This window comes from Centrocercus urophasianus, unplaced genomic scaffold, assembly GCF_019232065.1.
Source record: "Centrocercus urophasianus isolate 14NV4802_14NV808 unplaced genomic scaffold, USGS_Curo_1.0 seq_16, whole genome shotgun sequence".
NCBI classification, from domain to species: Eukaryota; Metazoa; Chordata; class Aves; order Galliformes; family Phasianidae; genus Centrocercus; species Centrocercus urophasianus.
The window spans coordinates 17,572,181-17,591,310 of record NW_024884711.1 but is presented as its reverse complement, the minus strand read 5'-3'; the positions used below and the strand labels follow the sequence as shown (position 1 = coordinate 17,591,310).

The 19,130-nt window shown below is 41.7% G+C and overlaps 1 protein-coding gene, 1 long non-coding RNA gene and 1 other non-coding gene across 12 annotated transcripts; 2 read left to right on the top strand and 1 right to left on the bottom strand.

Moving 5' to 3' along the window:
• Nucleotides 1-1,907: 1,907 nt before the first annotated feature.
• TOMM7 (translocase of outer mitochondrial membrane 7) lies at nucleotides 1,908-5,776 on the bottom strand. Its single transcript, XM_042816739.1, has 3 exons — nucleotides 5,604-5,776; nucleotides 3,329-3,377; nucleotides 1,908-2,127 (listed from the first exon to the last, which is right to left on the bottom strand). The coding sequence occupies exons 1-3, from the start codon at nucleotides 5,704-5,706 to the stop codon at nucleotides 2,112-2,114; spliced, it is 168 nt and encodes a 55-aa protein (XP_042672673.1). The 5' UTR covers nucleotides 5,707-5,776; the 3' UTR covers nucleotides 1,908-2,111.
• LOC122159291 lies at nucleotides 5,562-18,840 on the top strand. Of its 10 annotated transcripts, XR_006168434.1 has the most exons (7): nucleotides 5,771-5,895; nucleotides 6,627-6,707; nucleotides 8,835-8,912; nucleotides 10,440-10,484; nucleotides 12,930-13,062; nucleotides 15,144-15,211; nucleotides 18,240-18,840. It is a non-coding gene; the product is annotated as an uncharacterized LOC122159291 (long non-coding RNA). The 10 variants fall into 10 exon arrangements; XR_006168432.1 differs by lacking the exon at nucleotides 18,240-18,840 and adding an exon at nucleotides 16,475-17,349 and having other exon boundaries at nucleotides 5,562-5,895; nucleotides 12,930-15,211; XR_006168436.1 differs by lacking the exon at nucleotides 15,144-15,211 and having other exon boundaries at nucleotides 5,563-5,895; nucleotides 12,930-14,856.
• LOC122159794 lies at nucleotides 9,119-9,206 on the top strand. Its single transcript, XR_006168633.1, has one exon. It is a non-coding gene; the product is annotated as a small nucleolar RNA SNORD93 (small nucleolar RNA).
• Nucleotides 18,841-19,130: the final 290 nt, after the last annotated feature.

Sequence of the window (19,130 nt, the reverse complement as noted above, 5' to 3'; positions counted from 1 at the left end):
TTTGGCAAGCAGAATAGTGAGCTACAGCAACTTTTGATCTTCCTACGAGTGGCCCAGGCAAAAACGTTCCCAAGCATAAACTTGAGTTCAGCTGTGGAATTCGGAGTATGCTTCTCTGTAAACTACCATCACTGACTTCATTTCAAATCTGAGTTCACAGTGGTCTCAAAGGAGCACACCATAAGCCTCATTACTGAAAAGAATCTGCTTGGCTACAGAAGCCACTGATTCACTTGACAGAGATTTACTGATCAATAGAGGGAAGCAGGAATTTGAACAGTGAAAGGTTCCATGTTAATGACTTTCCAGAACCGTATCTGATTTTTAAAAAGAACAATAACTGCAGCCAATTAGCAATAGAGAACGACCAAAAGTTTGCCATCCGGTGTGCTTAAAGTGAAATTCTGAACGTAAGTATTGTAATATTGATCCAATAATTCCAGATCTTAAAGTAAGCTGAACTGCAACTACTTAGACGGGAAATTTACAGCAGTGAATCCAGTCTGTGCTTAATATATCCATGCTTACGTACATACTTTTCTTAAAAGAGACAAGAACAGTTCCCAATTCTCTGCCTATTGCCAAATACTACAATTCTTGGCAAGCACAGAGCAACCATGTGGTGGTTAAGACCCACAAACCACATCCGCAAATGTCTGACACTGGATAGAACATGAGAAATACTTCTGCAGGTGTTTTGGTACATACACAGTTGCATTTTGAGCAGCCTTGTGGAATGCCAAAGTCGATTTTAAGAAATCCACGTTATTTTGCACTGGACAGCTTCTCTCTTAATATTGAGTATCTAAGGTCACGCCAACAGATTCAGTGAAAGGAAATCGTTCCTGACCATGATCAAAGCCACTCTCAGATTATTTCATCCTCATTGTAACAGGATCAGTCAAGAAAAAGGGCTCTGAATTTCAACGCTTCCATAATGAAAGACAGTTAAATTGCAGTTAAATTATTCTCAAGTTACCATTAGAAAAGCTGCAATATCAACAGGAAACAGGATCACAACAGTATTCTGCATTCAGAACTTGCTCTTTGCCCATCCGCAATCGGTCATCATCTGCTATTCCACCATTCTGTGACATTTAATTATTGTGACCAATTGGACTTCAAGGAACATGCTGCTTTATGTTACCTTAGCTTCCCACCTCCCACTTTTTTTTTTAATCCTTGTCTTTTAATTTATTTCTTCTCTTGGCTCATTTCTCATTTTTTCTCCATTTCTCATAAGCATTTTACCACGACTTCCAACAGCAGATGAGAGACTGAGGCATCTCCTACTCACCACTGAATGTACAGTCAGAAAATCCGGGTTAAGCTGATCAAGAATATCTTTTTTCAGCGTTAACTGGGAGCAAACAAGATTTTATCTTCTTAAATACAGTGATTTTGTCACATACTCCTACCATCACTCCCGAACTGTGGAAAAAGGACAAGGGGCAATGGTTTTAAACTGGGAGAGGGTAGATTTAGACTAGATTTCAGGGAGAAATTCTTCACTGTGAGGGTGGTGAGACACTGAAACAGGCTGCCCAGTCGGGCTGTGAATACCTCTTTCCTGGAGGCATTCAGGGTCAGGCCAGATGGGGCTGTGAGCAACCTGGTCTAGAGGGAGGTGTCCCTGCCTGTAGCAGGGGGTTTATAACTAGATGATCTTCAAGGTCCCTTCTAACCCAAAGCACTCTATGATTCTGGTTATTATGAAGAAAAATCTCTACCTGAAATTCATACTTGCTATGTAGATCCAAGAGGGTTGAACGTTGCCAAATTTACCAAAATCAATGGTTACTTATATTTATGATTATATATAGTTACATCCATATTTAAATGGTTAAATACATTTATGGTTAAAGGAACTGTCACTTTATGTAATAAAGACTTCAAAACAACACATATCCATTTCAAACTAGATTTAATTTTACCATAATCCAAATAAGTTACATCCATATAAACTCCATTGTGTTGTATGTACAACCTATGTCATTAGCAAGCTGAGAGAGTAAGCTGGTGAAAGCATTCGCCTCATCCTCTGGAACGTATGAATCTTCAAACACTTTCTCTGTCCATCGGCTGGTTCTAGAGCAGGACAGCCACATCTTTCATCCCCAAAGCAGACTGAAAGGGGAGGGGGGAGGAAATGAAAGTCAGATTTGCAGTACGTTCTTGTTTTTAAATAAGTTTCTCTAAAAAGCAAGTCAGAACAAACAGCCCTATAAAAATACAGCATAAATGCTACCAAAAAAAAAACCCACAAAAACCAGCCAGAATACATTGCAACAAAGCTACCTACCCAGAAAAAGGAGAACTTGTAAGCCTCAGACTAGACCTAAATGCATTTCTGTTACCTGTACACATACTCTGGTATCAAATGCATACTTTATGCTCTGCAGACACGTTCAATACAAGAAAAAAATCTCAAGCTGCTAGTGAAACTGAACACAGGAACACTGCCAGCAAACAAACAACTTGAGCAAATGACACCATAAGACAAAAGATTTTACTGAAACTGTAACATGACCTTGACATTTTTCTCATTGTTTCTACTGTTAGAAGTAGCTCCTTTATATGGTGTGAGGCAAAAATAATGAATATATAATTTTGCAAACAATGCAGACCATCAATTATTTGTCTTAGCAGTACCTGGCTCTGTGCTGTTGTCAAATTTCAAGATCATTAAAAGAGCCACATTCCCTTCAAAATCTTAATTTTAAAAGTCTGACCCATGGTTACGCTTCAATAGAACTCAAACCCCACAAGAATTTAAGTATTACTAATGCCAGGACATTGCAGTGGTGCCAAGTTGTCCCATAACAAAGAGGCAATATGAGCAAATGCATTTTGATCCACTGCAACGACAAATACTGAAGGATGTATCTCTGTATTTAATGCCGTTTTTAAGCAGCTTTACAACCATATTTACAAAGAGGGAAGGAGAATGGATTCTGGTTATAAATCCCTGTTAGAAGTATAAGTAATTATTTCTAGGTGCAAAAAGAAACTTGCATAGAACACCTCTAAAACAGATTACAAGGGCAGCTTCCACTCAAAAAGGCACAGGAAGTCCCATATATTAAAAAAAAATGCACAGGATTCAGAACAAAACACTGAGGCTCTTACAAGAACTTGTGTTTCGCTGTTTTTTCTAGTTTTGATTTTAAAAGAAAAAATAACCTGACCAGCTATACTATCACCCAAAACCAACTAAAACAGTGGATAAAACACCTCTTGCTGTTTAGTGTGAACAACCAGAGGTAACACCTAAAACTGTGACCATGAGAGCTCTGCTTTTGCATGTACATTTGGACACAACACATACCTCCAGATGGTTGGCTCGGGCATTCCTGGATCTGCACCCCTCCTAAAACCTGAACAGAAATAAACATTAGATAAACACACACGTGTATGTGTAGACTTCTACACAGCTAACACAGTATCAGATTATTCCAGTTCATTAAACTGAGATGCAAAAGGAGGGGGGGAACTGTGATTCACGAAGTTGTAGACTCACCTCAACAGAAAAGTAACATTAACCAGGGTTAGAAAACAGGCAAAATAAATACAAGTGTACCATTTTTCTTTTTTTTTTTTTTTAATTTTTTTTTTTTTAAACTCTTACCTGTATCTCTATCTGATTTAAAATTCAGGAACAATTGAATTTGAAGCTGTGAGAGATGATGGAAATTATTTACCCTGAAGATCCCGGCACACACACATGCATGCACATATACATAACTACCAATGAGATTTTAAATGTTGCTGAGAATGCAACTGAATGAGTCAGCACCAGCAGTGACACCTATACCTGGTATAAGCAACCACTGTGAGCCTTAACAAGCAGCATTCTGTAATGAACTTACATTTCTATTTCAGTAACTGTTTATTTAATTCAGGGTGAAAGAATTCTAAATGTTCAATTGATTAAACTTAGAACGTTTTGTTCTAACTGCCTTGCAGGGCAAGTTAATTACAAAGAGTTCATCTCCAGCTAACGACTTTAACTACTGATTCACTAAGGCAAACGAATGCTAGATAAGCAATTCAAGGTTCAGTTTATCAAACAGCTTTCTTGCTGGACTGTAAATTAAGTCTTGAAGCACAATTATACATGACGTACGCTGTTCAACATGCTTTCCCACAAATGCTTGATAGAAATGGATGCTATACGGAAAATATATTATTCCTCTCCCTTACAGATTATAACGACAGCCCACCTAAAACACAGGCCATGAAGGTTAATGGAAAAGCTTCCATTAATGTGGTGGGCACTAGGTTACCTTTTTGAAGATAACCTTGTCAGACTTAGACTATTAAATATTTTGGTCTGTTGCCTTTTGTGGCCACACTTACCAATAAAATTGCTTTGAAATACATGAAGTTGTGTTAGCAGTCATACTACGTGTGTGTGTGACACAGATTTAGGAAACAGTACTAGGGAATAAGGGCCAGAAATATTACATAAGCAATCCAGTTTCACAGAACTGTACTGGCCTAATTTACCTACTTCACACAGGAGCAGTCACTTCAAAGCAAGCATAAAAACACCTACCAACGAGCTGCAATTGCACAGAGCACACTTCCTCGCATGTGTCCTGAATATCCCACCCCAACCTAGGTCTTTCACTGAAACATTCCATTGGTTACAGTGCATTTCATACATATGGGCCGATACAAACTGGGATCAGCAGCACCAAGCACTGCAGAGCCGCTGTAACTGTAATAGAGGATTCAGTACTACAGACTTCCGAGTCTGTGCCACTTCCAGGGGTCAGGCAAGGGTGGCACCTGTATTGGTGTCCCTTCATTAATCACAGCACGAAAACTGCTCAGGCGGCAATGCGGGCTGCTGGGGGAGCAGTACATTTATCTGTCGGAGGCACAAAACAAAGCTCCTACAACCCAGTTCCTTACAGTTACAGAAGTACGCAGGCATCCAGGCAGAGGTACAACTGCCCACACAGTGCACCAGCAGGACGTAACACTCGCGTTACATAAGTGCGCATGGTGCCACAGAGCAGCTCAGGCTGCCCAGAGAGGTTGTGGATGCCCTGTCCATCCCTGCAGGTGTTCAAGGCCAGGTTGGATGGGGCCCTGGGCAGCCTGGTCTACTATTAAATGGGGAGGTTGGTAGCCCTGCCTGTGGTAGGGGGGTTGGAGATTCGTGATTCAGGATGCTCGTTCCAACCCTGGCCATCCTGTGATCTCTCCCTAAAGGCGGAGCCCTCGCAAAGCCCCGCCGGATCGAAGCAGGTAGCGAAACGCTGCGGGAATCCCCGCCCCCAAACCCATCAATTTTAAAATAATCAATATACTAAGGATGGGAACGCAATATCCTAACGTTGCCTAACGCGGCAGAGTTCAAAGCGACCTTCTGTACCAGTTAAAGCCCGCCGGCTATCCATCAGCCCGCCTGCCCCCTGCACCAACCACCCCCCCGGCCCCCCCGCGTCCCCCCGCACCCCCGCCCTCCCCACGCCCGCTCGCCCCCGGCCGCCCCGACCTCGTTCCCCGACCTCGTTCCCCGCCCCGGGACCGGGGCCGGCCCCCAGCCGTGCAATGCGGGCCGCTGCACGCCGGCGCCTGCCGTCACTGACCTAGGTAGAGCACGACCGGGATGAAGCCCCAGCGGATGGCGAACTGACCGCCCTTGAAGAGCTGCTGCAGCCGCTGCTTGGCCTCCTTGCTGAGCTTCGGCATGCCGGCGGCGGGGAGAGAGAGGAGCGGCCCGCCCGCGGACGTTACTCGGCTGCGGTGGGCGGCGCTCCGGGGGCCCTTCCGGGGGCGGTGAGCAGGGGTTCGTTTGGGGCGGAGGCCGCCCTCGTTTGTCCGCGGGCCGTTCTTGCGCCCCGACGTGCCTCTGCGCGCCGCTCTCTGCCGAGGCTGCGGGTAAGTGAAGGGTAGAGATGGAGCGCCGAGAGCAGCGCTTCCGGGTGACGCCGAAAACGGCATTCGCGTTGCGCTGTCCCAGCGTGCGCCGTGTCTCACGTGGCCCGCTGCCTTTGGCTGCCGCGGCGGACGCGGCTCTGCGGCTGTTCGGTGCCGCCTGGGGAGCAGCGCGGTCGGGAGCGGCGGGCTGTGCCAGGGCTGCTCCCAAAGCTGGGAGGGGATCCAGTTGTGTATGGAAACCGGGGGGGGGGGAGAGGGGAGAATATCCTAGCGGATAAATCACAGCTTGTGGCACTGCAGACATCCACGTAGTTCCTTATAGAATCATTAGCGCTGGAAAAGACCACCGAGATCCTCTAGTCCAACCGCCAACCCATCCCCACTGCCCGTGTCCTTCAGTGCTACATCCACGCGCTTCCTGAACACCTCCAGGGCTGCTGGCTCCCCCACCTCCCTGGGCAGCCCATTTCAGGGCATCCCCATTCCTTATGAAAATATTTTTGCCTAATCCCCAACCTGATTTGTTTATAATCGCAGTTTACCAGCCAGATGCAGTTATAAAGTTCTGCATATGTTACGTGTTGGTTTGCTTAAGGCAACAGATGGCTTGCAGTTCAGCAGCTCACTTGTCGCATTAACAAAAGGGCAGTACTTTTCGATTAAAAAATAATTCAAATCCAGGATCATAATAAATATCACTTACATAGCTTTTTCTATATTTATTCTTCCAGTACACAGATGCATATGCTGCCTGTAAGAGATGATGAAGATACAAGTTCATAGCTTGCTCCTTGCTTCTTAGATATGGACAGGTGACAATCTACAAGCCACATGAGTGATCCTCAGCTGCCTTGCCACTCTCTACCAGTAATCAAAGTGTGGGGGACACAGAAGTGTCTTGGTGATGGGATGACAAACCTGCTGTATGTCAGGGTATAGAATGCACAAACAGCCTTTGTTCATGAAATCCAGAGCACATGTACTCACCTATGCATTGAACAGGAGAGGAAAAGTCAGTATCACATGGTAACATATGTAATGATGTCTAACAGGTAAAGCTGAGGCTTGGAGTCCATGAGTGGCTTCATTGTCAGCTGAACAGCTTATCCCTGTTGGGGTTAGGCAGCATTGTCATGGTTCAGTAGGTGAACATCAGTATGAAGGGGACTGTGAGTCTACATGTTCTCCAAAGAAGAGTATGCCTTCATATGTTCTCAGACACTAGGAACCAACAAAACATTCTCTAAATAATGCCAGCCATAGAACTTGTTGTGTCGATTGACTCTGTTAGTTATGCTTGATGAGGATTGCCAACAACCAATTCTTTCTGCAGCAGGTGGGCTGCTGGTGTAGGTAGAAAAATACTGGTAATTCATACTTCACTGCACTTCAAAAAGACAAATTTTCTCAATATAATGTTCCAGTCAGAGCTTTATCCAGTTGTTAAGCAAACACATTTTGTTATTGTTAGCAGATTAATGAGGCGCTTTCAGTAACAAATCCAGAATTTGTGGAACATATTAATGAAGATTTTTCTGTGGCAATCTTAGGCAGCTAATAACACAGACACCATAGAAGGCGGAACTGCTTCTGAAATGCTCTGTCAGTTGTTTTTACCAGCTAGTATTAAAGGTTATTTTGTACTTAGCAAAGTGGTCACACATTCCTGCTTTGTCACATCTAGCACGGTAGTTCTGCATCAGCGTGTTGCTGTATTTCCATTCCTTAAATTGAGTACTTTATGCCTATTGTTACTTTTTTTTTTTTTAATTATCTTTTATTAAAGCTGGAAATTTGAAGTCAGTAATGACTGCTCATGTTCAACTTAGAAGTGGCATCTTCCCTCCCAAGAACAGCTTTTATAAAATACTCTTTAAAGATCGTGAATCCTGCTGTACCATGCCGTGTGTCAGTTCCTTTGTGACTGCCATACCCATTGCATAGCACTAACAAATTTAGATCTTTCCACTTCTTGCCTCTAAGGAGATGTTTTCTTCAATTTTAGGTAATTGTAGTGCAAGTAGGATTCATAAGGCCAAGTGTACTAAATAACTGATCCAAATGATTTAACAGCTCTGTCTTTTTCAGGTATAAACCTGTTTAACTGTTTCTAGTTACATCAGTATGGATGTTCTTGAGAAAGGGTATTCCTAAAAATGTGCCATCTGTGCTCCTTCTTCCATCCTTCACATATTGAGTCAAGGAATTATTTTCAGAGAACAGAAACTTTCCTTGATAGCTCTCATTTCTTGCATCTGCAGTGTGTTATGACTGGACATCATGTTTTACTTTATTATGATAATTAAGCTGTCTTTTGTGCCCTTGTAAGGATGGTCCTTTTCTTCCATTCCATTTTAATGTTCATTTAATACATCCCAGCTATTCTGCAGTACCGTTGGTCTAGGAAACGCAGATTTTCAGTTTGCAGAGACTACATTTTGCAGAGATAAATAGAAATGGAAAGCACTGCTGCAGCCAAAAAAAACTAAGGCTATGCAATTGTGCTGCTTGGGAAATGCCAGAATTCTGTGACATCTCATTTTCTCTTGATAGTTGTAAAAGCAATAATACTTGGGCTTAAATATGTTCGGGTTTCTTAATTTAGCATATTTTCAAAACATATTTGAAATACAGAGCAGAGATGCATATAAATTTTTTTTCTGTCTGGATTACTGTCTCTTTCATATGATTTTCTGTGTGATACTCCATTGGCTGTACTCTGGCCACTGTAGGGTATTGGATAGCTGCCTTGCACAGAGATCTCAACAAATTAAGGGGCTGACAATAATCAACCTCATGAAGTTTAACAAGAGCAAGTGCTGCATTCTGTACCTGGGCTGGGGCAATCCTGGCTGTACATGCAGACTTGGGAACAAGAGGATTGAGATTTAATATGGAATTGAGAGCAAACACAATAATAATATTATTTTCCATTTCAGCTCCTGAAGCCAGTGAAGGAGAAACAGCAGTCTGAGATGAAACAACATTCAACAAAACCTCATCAAATGCTTTCAGAGGTCTCTGAAAAAAAAGTATTGTTGTGCTTAAAAATTGAATATTATCTGCTACTCAACTTTATTTTCATTCGGAACCTGACTGTCCCATTCTCCTCATTTTCATTTAAGAATGAAAATGTTGCATTAAAGATACTGCTACCTTTCTGTAAGTGGTTACTCTAAAAACATCACAGTTCTTATATGCACATTGCTGTGATTGCAGTATTTGGCCAGGGATGAAAACAATCATCTGATTACTTGCATACTTACAGTGATATGCAGAAGTCTGATGGATTAAAGGATTTTCTGAGGCCAAAACCAATATCCGTATTCTCTCATTCTTTGTTTTTAAATTAACTTTTGGGTTTTTGTTTTGTTTTAAAGCATCTGAGGAGAGCAACTGTCAATGGCTTTAGAAAGGTTTTCCTCAAAAAACATTTGAATGCATACTTTCTAATTGTCAACCAATCTCATCCAGAGATAAAATCTGAAAAGATTTTATAGGATTTAAAAGGTCTGCCTGTTTTAGGCAGATTCTTACTATGATGGGAACAAATGAGGAAAAGAATGATGATATTTCTACAACAGTCTTTGCTCTTACTGTCTTTGTTTATACCAATTCCAACCTTAGTACATTGAATTAAGGTTAGGCAACCTTAAAACAGAGAATGTAAGGTCTTTATCATAGTTTACACAAAAATGGATATGAAAATGAGAACATGGATGTGGAGCATTTGAAAAATAAGAATTGTAATTAAAATTCATATACAACCTTTTTTTAGAGTATCTGCTCTCAGCATTGACATACTGACAGCCTGAGACACTTACCTGCAGTGTTCCTTTGGACTCTTTCCAGTAGTGCATAGAGCACTGTCACCATATGGGAAAATACTCACCGGTGTTTCAGTGTGGCATTGCTGTTGCTTTTCACTTGGGATTACTAAAAAGCTCCTATAGTTGATCTACAAGGGCAAAATTGAGACGTTCTGGATACTGGGGTTATTTTTTCAAGGAGGGTGATTTGTAGCAGCAGTGCATATGGCACTAATCAATGAGAGTTGAGAAGACTTTGGCCTAGCATCCTGCCCAAAGAAAAAGAAAAGAGGTTACAAGAGATTTGCTATGTTCCTTATCATTGCTTCATATGAAACAATATACGTACTCCTGAAGTTATTATTTTGAATCATTTCTGCAATAATTTTATCAGGTGCATAGGATATTCAAGCAACTTTTGAAAATTCCTTATGTTCTGCATTATAAAGTCTGTTGTCCGTACTTGGCACAGACTACAAATTTGACCCTTATTTTCAAGCATTTAAAGGCCCAAAATAAAATTATCATTCTGTAACACTTTTTTTCTTACATTTATTCAAGTTTGCATTAACTATATATCCAGCAAAATTGCATTTTACTCCTTCATCTTAGCCTTAAGTAGCAGTCACAGGAGATTAAATGCGGTTCAGCATAATGAAGCATGAAGATGACAAGAAAAATGAACCAGAGGTGCCTTGTCTCCCAGTTCATAGCAGTACAAATTTTATATTCCAGACACGAATGCCACCTTGGGATTGAAATCGTACTGTGTGAATGTGTGTAAGTATTATTTTCCAATTACCTTCCTGCTTTAAATGTAGAAAACGAGTCCTCCTGAATTAAGAGATGTGTTAATTGCATGTGGGATTTGTGATGGAAAGTTCTCTCTAAAATAAACAGTAATAGAAGTTGGTCTTTCACCTATCAGGAGGAAAACTTGCTTCTAGTGAGAGAATGCTAGACTGGACTGACACTGGTCTCTACTGGTCTCTTTTATGACGTTATTACTGAACTGACATATATAGCACAGTATATTAGAACTGTTAATTGTATCATAGCATAATATTTTTCTGTAGTTTTTCTGTTAAATCTCTCAAAAACCACGTGCAGAAAAGTACTTCTCATGTGTATGTTAGTTTTGGCAACTGTCTGATCTGAATGAAATGCTGGTGGGCTTTTAAAAGCCTGAAGAACAGGAATCAGGCAGTGAGCCTTTAAAAAAAAAAAGGTATTTACAAAGTATTTATCTATTATAAAAAATGAAAAAAATAGAAGTTGTCTAAAGGTTTCAATTAATAAACTGTCAGCCTCTATGAATTTAGTTCCCCTTCTTCGTTACATAAATATTAATTCAAATATTATTAGCAATGTTTCCTTAATACCAGTGGAGGGCAGACTTGAACTGGAAACTTTTTCTGCTTTGATTTCCTGAAATTAAAATACAAGATAGTTCCTCAGGCTCAGAGCTGATGGCAGTCTCATCACTTCTCCACAATTCTAATTACTCTTGCACTGGGTAAAAGCTTCTTTACAATTGCTGTTTGACAAAATGAGTGTTTTGCTATGTCACAGAAAAGAAATAGTGAATGTTTAGATAAAAACAATCATATGAAAGTGGATGAGTCAGTTTATTAGCAGCTGCGTGATATTCCCCAGGGAGGATCCGCACTGCTAAGCAATTAATCATGTATATCTTAAAATGGTTTTTAAAAGTGAGTGAATATCATTATCCCCACTTTACAGGTGAAGGAACTAAGGCGTAGGGAGGTAGCCTTGGAAGGTGTCTGTCTAGGTGACCTGCAGATGCAAGAACAAAATCCAGATTTCTGTGATTTAGTCCAGTGCTCAAGCACATTTTCTTGCATAAATGATGGTAGGTCAAGCTGTTGCAAACACTGGAAATGATGCAGTCAAAATTGCTGAGGAGCTCACACTGGTGAAATAGACAGGTAACAGAGAGACAGAGCATAGGTGCTGAGAAGAATATTGTCCTCAGGAAGTTAGGTGGAGGTCAGATCAGGTGGCCAAAGGTCTGCATTGAAAATAGTGTGTTTTTACTAAAACAAGTACTCTGTGTTTTTTGTATATATTTGTCATTAAGTTAGACTGTACTCTCTCCAAGGAGGGAGCCTTTCTATGTAAGCCTGCAAAGCCATTCCAATCTCAGTACTAGGAAATGTGTACTTAAAATGTAGGTGAAGGATGAAGATGCTAAAAAATTGGTCCTCCTCTCCCATCATCTTAAATTATGAGCAAAATGTGAGGCTTCCTATGAGTCACCAAGTCCACTGTATCTACTGAACCCACGGTCAGTAGCATTCGTGAGGTTTATGTGACTCGCCACTGAATGCTATGCTTCATTAAGGAACTACGTTTAATAGCTAAATACAATCACTAATTTTATTTGATTAAATACATGTATTCCACTTTGTATGCTCTTATGAAGTCATTATTAGTTATAATAGCTTTTTAGAGCATAAAATGGCTCTGCTTTTTTTTTTTTTTTTTTTTCCTTAATCAGCCTCAGCATATAGATTGTTCTTTCCCTTTCTAGAAAGGGCTGGAGGCACACCATTACAAAGCCTCCCATTTCTAAGACTTGTGTAAGATATACCGCAGAACATTTGGTGTTGCACATTAAAACCTCTGTAGATGTAGAGTGAACAAGCTCTTTACACACTGCATTTTTCCCCTTTTTTCCTCTTACTGCCAGTTTGCAGTGGCAACATGCTGATGGTGTGAATTAGTCATTAGTTTATGACTCCAAGGAAAAGGACTGGTGAAAATTGTAAGTTAGAATGTTAGTAAGTGGACTCTCACCATACAGAATGAAATACTGCATAACCTGTGAGTGTGTTACTATAATTTCTGGTTTATTTCCAAACAAATGATGATAAAATAGGAGTCAGAAATACCTGGCGGGGATTTGAAGTGCAGTGTGGCAGTAACCCCAAAACCTATTACTTTATATTCAAGGTTTCTCTGTTGGACCTCTTTAACTCATCCCTAATTATAAATTGCTGTCTGTAAGTTTCCAAAAAATTGTTTAATACTCCCAGGCCTAATGCTATAATTTGGGGCAGAATACAATACCATAATGCCATATTTTCAGTGCAGAATTACACCTTATCTCCAATAAACCACCTATGTCTTCCAGTATTTTTTAGATTTACTGTATTTCAATATGCAGAATCTTCAGCTTGTGTGGTTAATCTTTTTTCTTAGTCTTTAAGCAGAACTGAGTCTCTTCGTTCTCAGTGCAGAAGTGCAGTACAACAGAAGAACAAATCCATTCTGCAGGTGGAAAGAAAAGCTGTGGGTTCATGGGGAGGACAGCACCCATCTGCCCCAGATAAATGTAAGTCCATCTTCCCTTTGTTTACCTATTGCTCCATAACAAAACCAGAAGCTGCTTGATAAAATTCCCTTTGGATTACAACCATAAATAAACCCGTTCTGCATTCTTAAATACAGAATGCAGTTTTTGTGGCAGATAGCTTGTAAGCTGTAAACATAAAAATCACATACGAATAAATAAGCGTTGAGAAAGCAGTTATGTGACATAAAATGTATATGAAAAAAATGCTCTGAATATGGGAAAAAATGAAAGGATAGCTCCACGGCAGTAGTAGCTGTACCTGTTCAATGCACTGAGTTAAGGGAGACTTCTACCTTGCTGTTGTTGTCTCTGTAACTAGTTACATCTTAAAATCTTAAAACCACTGACAGTTAAGGGAAAATAAACTTGTACGTTTGGGCATGGCAGGTCTTTTCTGCTGCAAGCTTCACAGGAGCTTCTGCCTCCACACTGATCTTTTCTTACACTGCTCTTAGGTAATGTGTCTTCTGTCTTGTTTGTAATCGTTTCTCCCTTTTATTTGTAATACACAAAATATTTAAGAAGCTCATGATTTAAGAGTAATTAAGATAGTGCTACCTCAAGAAGATCAAATGTTACTCTTATGTACGCTCATATTTGTTCTGCTGAGCAGGCCCATCTCCGTGACAGAGGGAACTGCAAATAATACAGACTGACATCAAACTAGCTATTGCTGTAAGCAGGCAGAACAAAAGTTATTTCTGCATTTCTTGACACAGAAACACATGGGTGGCTATATACTGTGTGAAAAAAAACACTGCATTGTTGTGTGCTTATGACAAAAAAACCAGGAATCCTTTGCCAATAAAACACCGTTATTTTTGGATAAACAAAACCAAAATCAAGTAAGAGCAAACAAGTGTATATATGCCGTGCATAACACACAGTCCCATATCATCAACATTAGTGATTTTAGCAGTGTACTTCCTGAAATGGGAGTTTTCACTAGAATGAAAATTGCTTCCACATCACTTGGAAGTAAAGCTTACTGCTGTCAGGTTGCCGGAACCCCTAAGTGAGTGCTCAAGCATCATTACCTCTTTCAGTGATTTCATGTATTTATACTTACTGTCACAAGTAGGAGAGGATCAGCAAGGATTTGTTCCTTGTTCAGAAGATCATGGAGTCTGCTACCTGCCAGCAGGCCCTGCTTCCAGCAGCTGAAGCTCTTACTCATCACAAATCTTGTTCCTGACATACTTCAGCATCCAATTCTTCTTTTACACCTTCTGAGGTCCTATATTTAGGTATTTCTTCTTCTCCCCAGTTGCTCCAAGCCAGAAACATATCCCTTTACATAGAAGATTCTTAGATTTGTTCACACTGCTTTTTTAGCATTTGTTTCCTTTGTAAGTTCCACTTCTGTAGACTGTTCGGTACTAAGCGTATTATGAAAGTCTAGGTGGTATTCTACATTATAAATCACAGATATACACAAGATTGGCAGGATTCTTGAATACTGGCCTGCAGCATCCCAGATCCATAGTGCCAGAGATGCGGACAGATCTTTGGTCTTGAAGGCCAGAATTTGGTCATATTCACAGACATGTTTGGAAGCTTGCAAAAGGTGGCCAAGAGAAGGAACAGGGGATGTCACTGATGAGCTGTGCAGAAATGTCACCTCCTGGAGAACCATCTAGTTAGATGGATTACATCTGAGTTCTGCTAATGCTCTTCATTAAGCAAACACGTTCAGCACTGCTGCAGTCACGACTGGAATACACAGCACACCAGCATATGTTGAAATCCAGGACACCCAGTTCAACAGAAAGAGTGAGTAATATAAATGGCATTAACTGAAATAAATTTCAGGATGTTTTTTGATGGAAAGCATGCTCATATCTCAAAATCAAACCTTTCAGTAGACAAATAAATGGCTTCAACATTTTTCAGGGAAATCTCAGTAGCATTCCTTGGGCTTGTAGGTCAAGCTTACTGCAGTCAAGCAGGCTTAAATGCAATGTTACGATGCTTTTTTCTTTTTACATATTTTGAATGGAACAATGGAATAACAATGAACACACACATTCTTGTGTTTCTGATGCATTCTTTTCTTGCAGAAGCCCCAGTCGGTAGTAAAGCAGTTCACAGCACAGACATTTCTGTAGAGGAGAAGCTCCTGCAGCAGGTGAGCCCTGTACTGACAGCAAGCAGTTCTCACACTGCAACATCGTGATCAGCTGTGTTAAGCAACATATAAATCATGAAGACAAAATGCTGCTGAGCAGTGAGGCAGCTTTCCCTGTCCAGGTTGTAAGAAGCAGCCACAATTACCAAATCAGTGCCTTGGCACTGAAACTGCACAGCACAGTGGAGCAGGTTAGTGGGCTTGGGTCCCTTCCTCTAGAGGAAAGTTTGTGCTACAGTTTGGCCTCACCCACCTTCGGGCAGCTGAGTTTCTGTTGACTCGAAAGGAAAGCAAAAACTTTGAGAAATGCTGCTAAAAGGCCTCACATTGTCTGACATCCTGAGACAAGAAAAAATGAACTTTGACTGCAAGCCGTGAAGACTCTGACCTGTGTGTAAGCTTTCAGTACTGCTGCGTCCTGCTTTTGGTTTTGCCCTGCTCACTTGGGTTATTCCATGCATTGCACAAAGAGTTCCAAAGACAGCTCCTGTAAGCCAGTTACCTGTAACTGCTCCTGGGAGCAGTTGCACTGCCAGCACAGAAATAAAAATACTGGGCCCAAAAGTCAGCCTTGTCTTGTCTGTCACTGCAGTTTCCATGTGCAGGAACAGCTACATGGGAGCTGCTGCCACCAACCAGGAGTAGCTCTCAGGAGAAGCATGTATCCATGTGGCTCTGTGACAGCATTGCAAAAATACCACATTTGATCTCTGAGTAAAATGGAAAAAGCAGGAGGGTGTTTTTTTTACACCACAAATAGAGAGTGCAGGCAGTGCGATGTATGAACACTTAGATTTTAAGCCAGCACTTCTGGGCACGCTGTTCAGAAGTGCAAATGCTTTCAAAAAGTGCCTTTCAGCTCAGCCTGGTAGAGCAGAGGACCCTGAGCAACTGCCAGTGGGCTCACATCTCACCTCTTGGCTTCACACATACCCAAGTCCACCTTCATTCCAGGTATGTGGAAATGCCTGCACCTCTCCTTAGTGACAGAGTAAAGCAAAACTGCATCTGAAGGATATTGCACTGATTTCAGAGAAAAAAAAAAAAAAGCATTTAATTACAGGGTAGCACATACAGTGAGATTGCTATCTACCAAAATCAGATTATTTCTGTGCTGACCTTCTGGAGCAAACTTTTCTGACTGAATTTATTGTGAGGAGAACGTGATAGCAAAATGGGCAAACCATTAATTATCCTACTATTTTCCACCTATGCTTTTGAGTCCTCTGCATCAGGTGGAAATGATGTCTTCTTGTCCCCCAGGTACAGAGGATAAAAGTGTCAGTGACGCATTTTCACCTCTGGCTCAACGCACTGGGACATTTCCCCACCTTCTAACAGCTAAATGTTATCAGGTCTCTTCTCGCCTTTTCAACAGAATGCTTCAACACTACTCACCCGTTTTTGTTCAAGACAGCAGGGAATGAAGCTCATCAAACACATTGCTTACAGCATGCAGTCTGACACACTGGACTAATAATAGCTTTCCTGTCATCACAAAATACCACATTTATGTGTGGCATCCAGAATGGAGCCAACCAAAGTGAGCTGCATGGCCACACGTCTACACGCGCTTATTCACATTGATGGGCACCAGGAAAGGACAGGCAGCAGAGCAGCCATCTGCATACAGTAGACACGATGTGTTTTAGATGAGTTTCCTTCTCTTAAGCTCTGTAATTGCTGTCATTAACACTGAGCAGTATGACAGCAAAAGAATAATTCCACAAATGTAATGGATCAACTTATAAAAAGTTAAAATTTGTCAATTTTAAGTAGCTAACCATCATTTCCCTTTTGTCATGTATTAGGAGGGCCACCAAGACGATCAGAGGGATGGAGCTCCCCTCCTGTGAAGAGTGCTTAAGGGAACAGGCCTTTGTTTAGCTTGGAGAAGAGAAGGCTCTGGGCAGACCTCACTGTAATCCTCCAATATTTGAAGGGAGCTTATAAACAAGAGAGGGAATGACTTTTTACAATGATAGATAATGATAGGACAAGGGGGAATGGTTTTAATTGTGGTTTGTTTTTTTTTTTGGTCTAGCAGTAGGCAATCCTGTCCGTGGCAGGGGGGTTGAAACTAGGAGGATCATTATGATCCTTTTCAACCCACGCCATTCTATGATTCTATGATAAACTAAGACAGGGAGATTCAGGTTAGGTATTAGGAGAAAGTTTTTCACTCAGACAGTGGTGACACACTGGAACTGGTTGCCCAAGGAGGCTGTGGATGCCCCATCCCCGGAGGCATTCAAGGCCAGGCTGCATGTGGCTCTGGGCAGCCTGGTCTGGTGGTTGACGATCCTGCACACAGCAAGGGGACTAAGCTAGATGAGTATTGTGGTCCTTTTCAACCCAGGCCATTCTATGATTTTATATAATTCCATGCAGTTATTGGGGTTTTTTGTTGTTGTTTTTTTTGAGATAATTCAGTCATGTACTATATAACATCTCACCTAAATCTCCCCACTTTAGCTTAAAGTCATTAATAAACTAAGTGTCCAGCCCTGCTGTCCTGCTTCACAGTGCAGGCCCAGTAAGAAAAGCTGTAATTAATAAGTAAATGAAAGCTGTCTGCAAGCACGTCCTCACAGCACAGCAGATAGCATGGAGGCTTCTGTTACAGCTGAAGGGTCATAGAAATCTAATCCATTGTGATAATTAAAAGCTGACAGGAGATGAGCCCCTGACCTTGTGATTCATGGAGTTTTTCCTCAATGGCGTAAGGGTCGGCTGCAACCCGGCCACCCTTTGAAGCCCTGAGGTCCCCTGAGGCACACATTGCAAAATGGGGCACACTTGGACATGAAGTGCCCAACCTCTCCGTACCCCTGAGTACAGCAGGTGCAGCACTGAGCGATGTACTGAGCGCCACGCTTCAGCCTTTGGACGTGCATCGCTGGACTGAGCGACCACTGGGTGGCAATGACAATCTCCTGGAAAACATTTTCCTGCATTTGCTGATCTCGGCTTCCTTTCCTGCTCCTCCCCTTCTGTTCTTTTTGTTATTATTTTTTTTTTTTCCTAGGGATATTTTGTTCAACAACTTCCAGAAGAGAAAAGGATCTACAGTTATTGATAGAATTTGTCTTCCATCAAGAAAACCATCAATGCTCAAACACACAGAGCAGAACAGAGCCAGGGCACTGCCTGCAGCCACCCCACGCTGATTCCCTGTTGGTTCCCACAGCACTCCCCAGTGCCCAGAATGCCCCCAGCAAACAGACACAGCACAAAGCACAACGGAAAGGGGCTGCCCGTGCTGCAGTCTGCTGGGGCTCACGGTAGCAGAGTTCTCCTCTTTGCGTCTCATTTTGCTCAGCTTCTTCATTCATTCAGAGCTGCCTGCAGAGACAGATACGGAGGAAACGAACCAGACAGAGCCGCTCTTACAGCTCCTGTTTTGTTCTCCAGTCACCTATTTCCCCACAGCTCAGCACATAGTGTGCTTTATGCAACATCTTCTTTCTTTCAGGCATGAAACAAAACTGTCCCTCAGTGCTGAACAGTACCATGCCAGCTTTTCATAGAGGAGGAGGGAGTAATTACAGGAATTACGAGTGTGGCGCTGAATGTCAACATATATTAAAGCTGTTTAATATCTTGAAATAGAATATCCTTCCACCTGAGGCACTGTCTTTCTGTCTAGAATTAAATTATGGCATCAACTGCCTTGGATCTACCTAGTAACTCATTTTGTTGGCATACTTAAGAAGTTATTCATCTCAGCATTACCAGAGTGCGTCAAAACTCTTTTGTGCTCGCAGGCAGCACGGCAGCTTCACCCAATGCTCCTCTGAAGGCACAAAAACACTGTCACTCACTGAGAGCATGCTGCTGCCTGCATCCCCTATGCCAACCTCTGGAAAAAAGACAGGTGATAGCAGTGGATGCTACACAACACCATCACCCAGTCCTT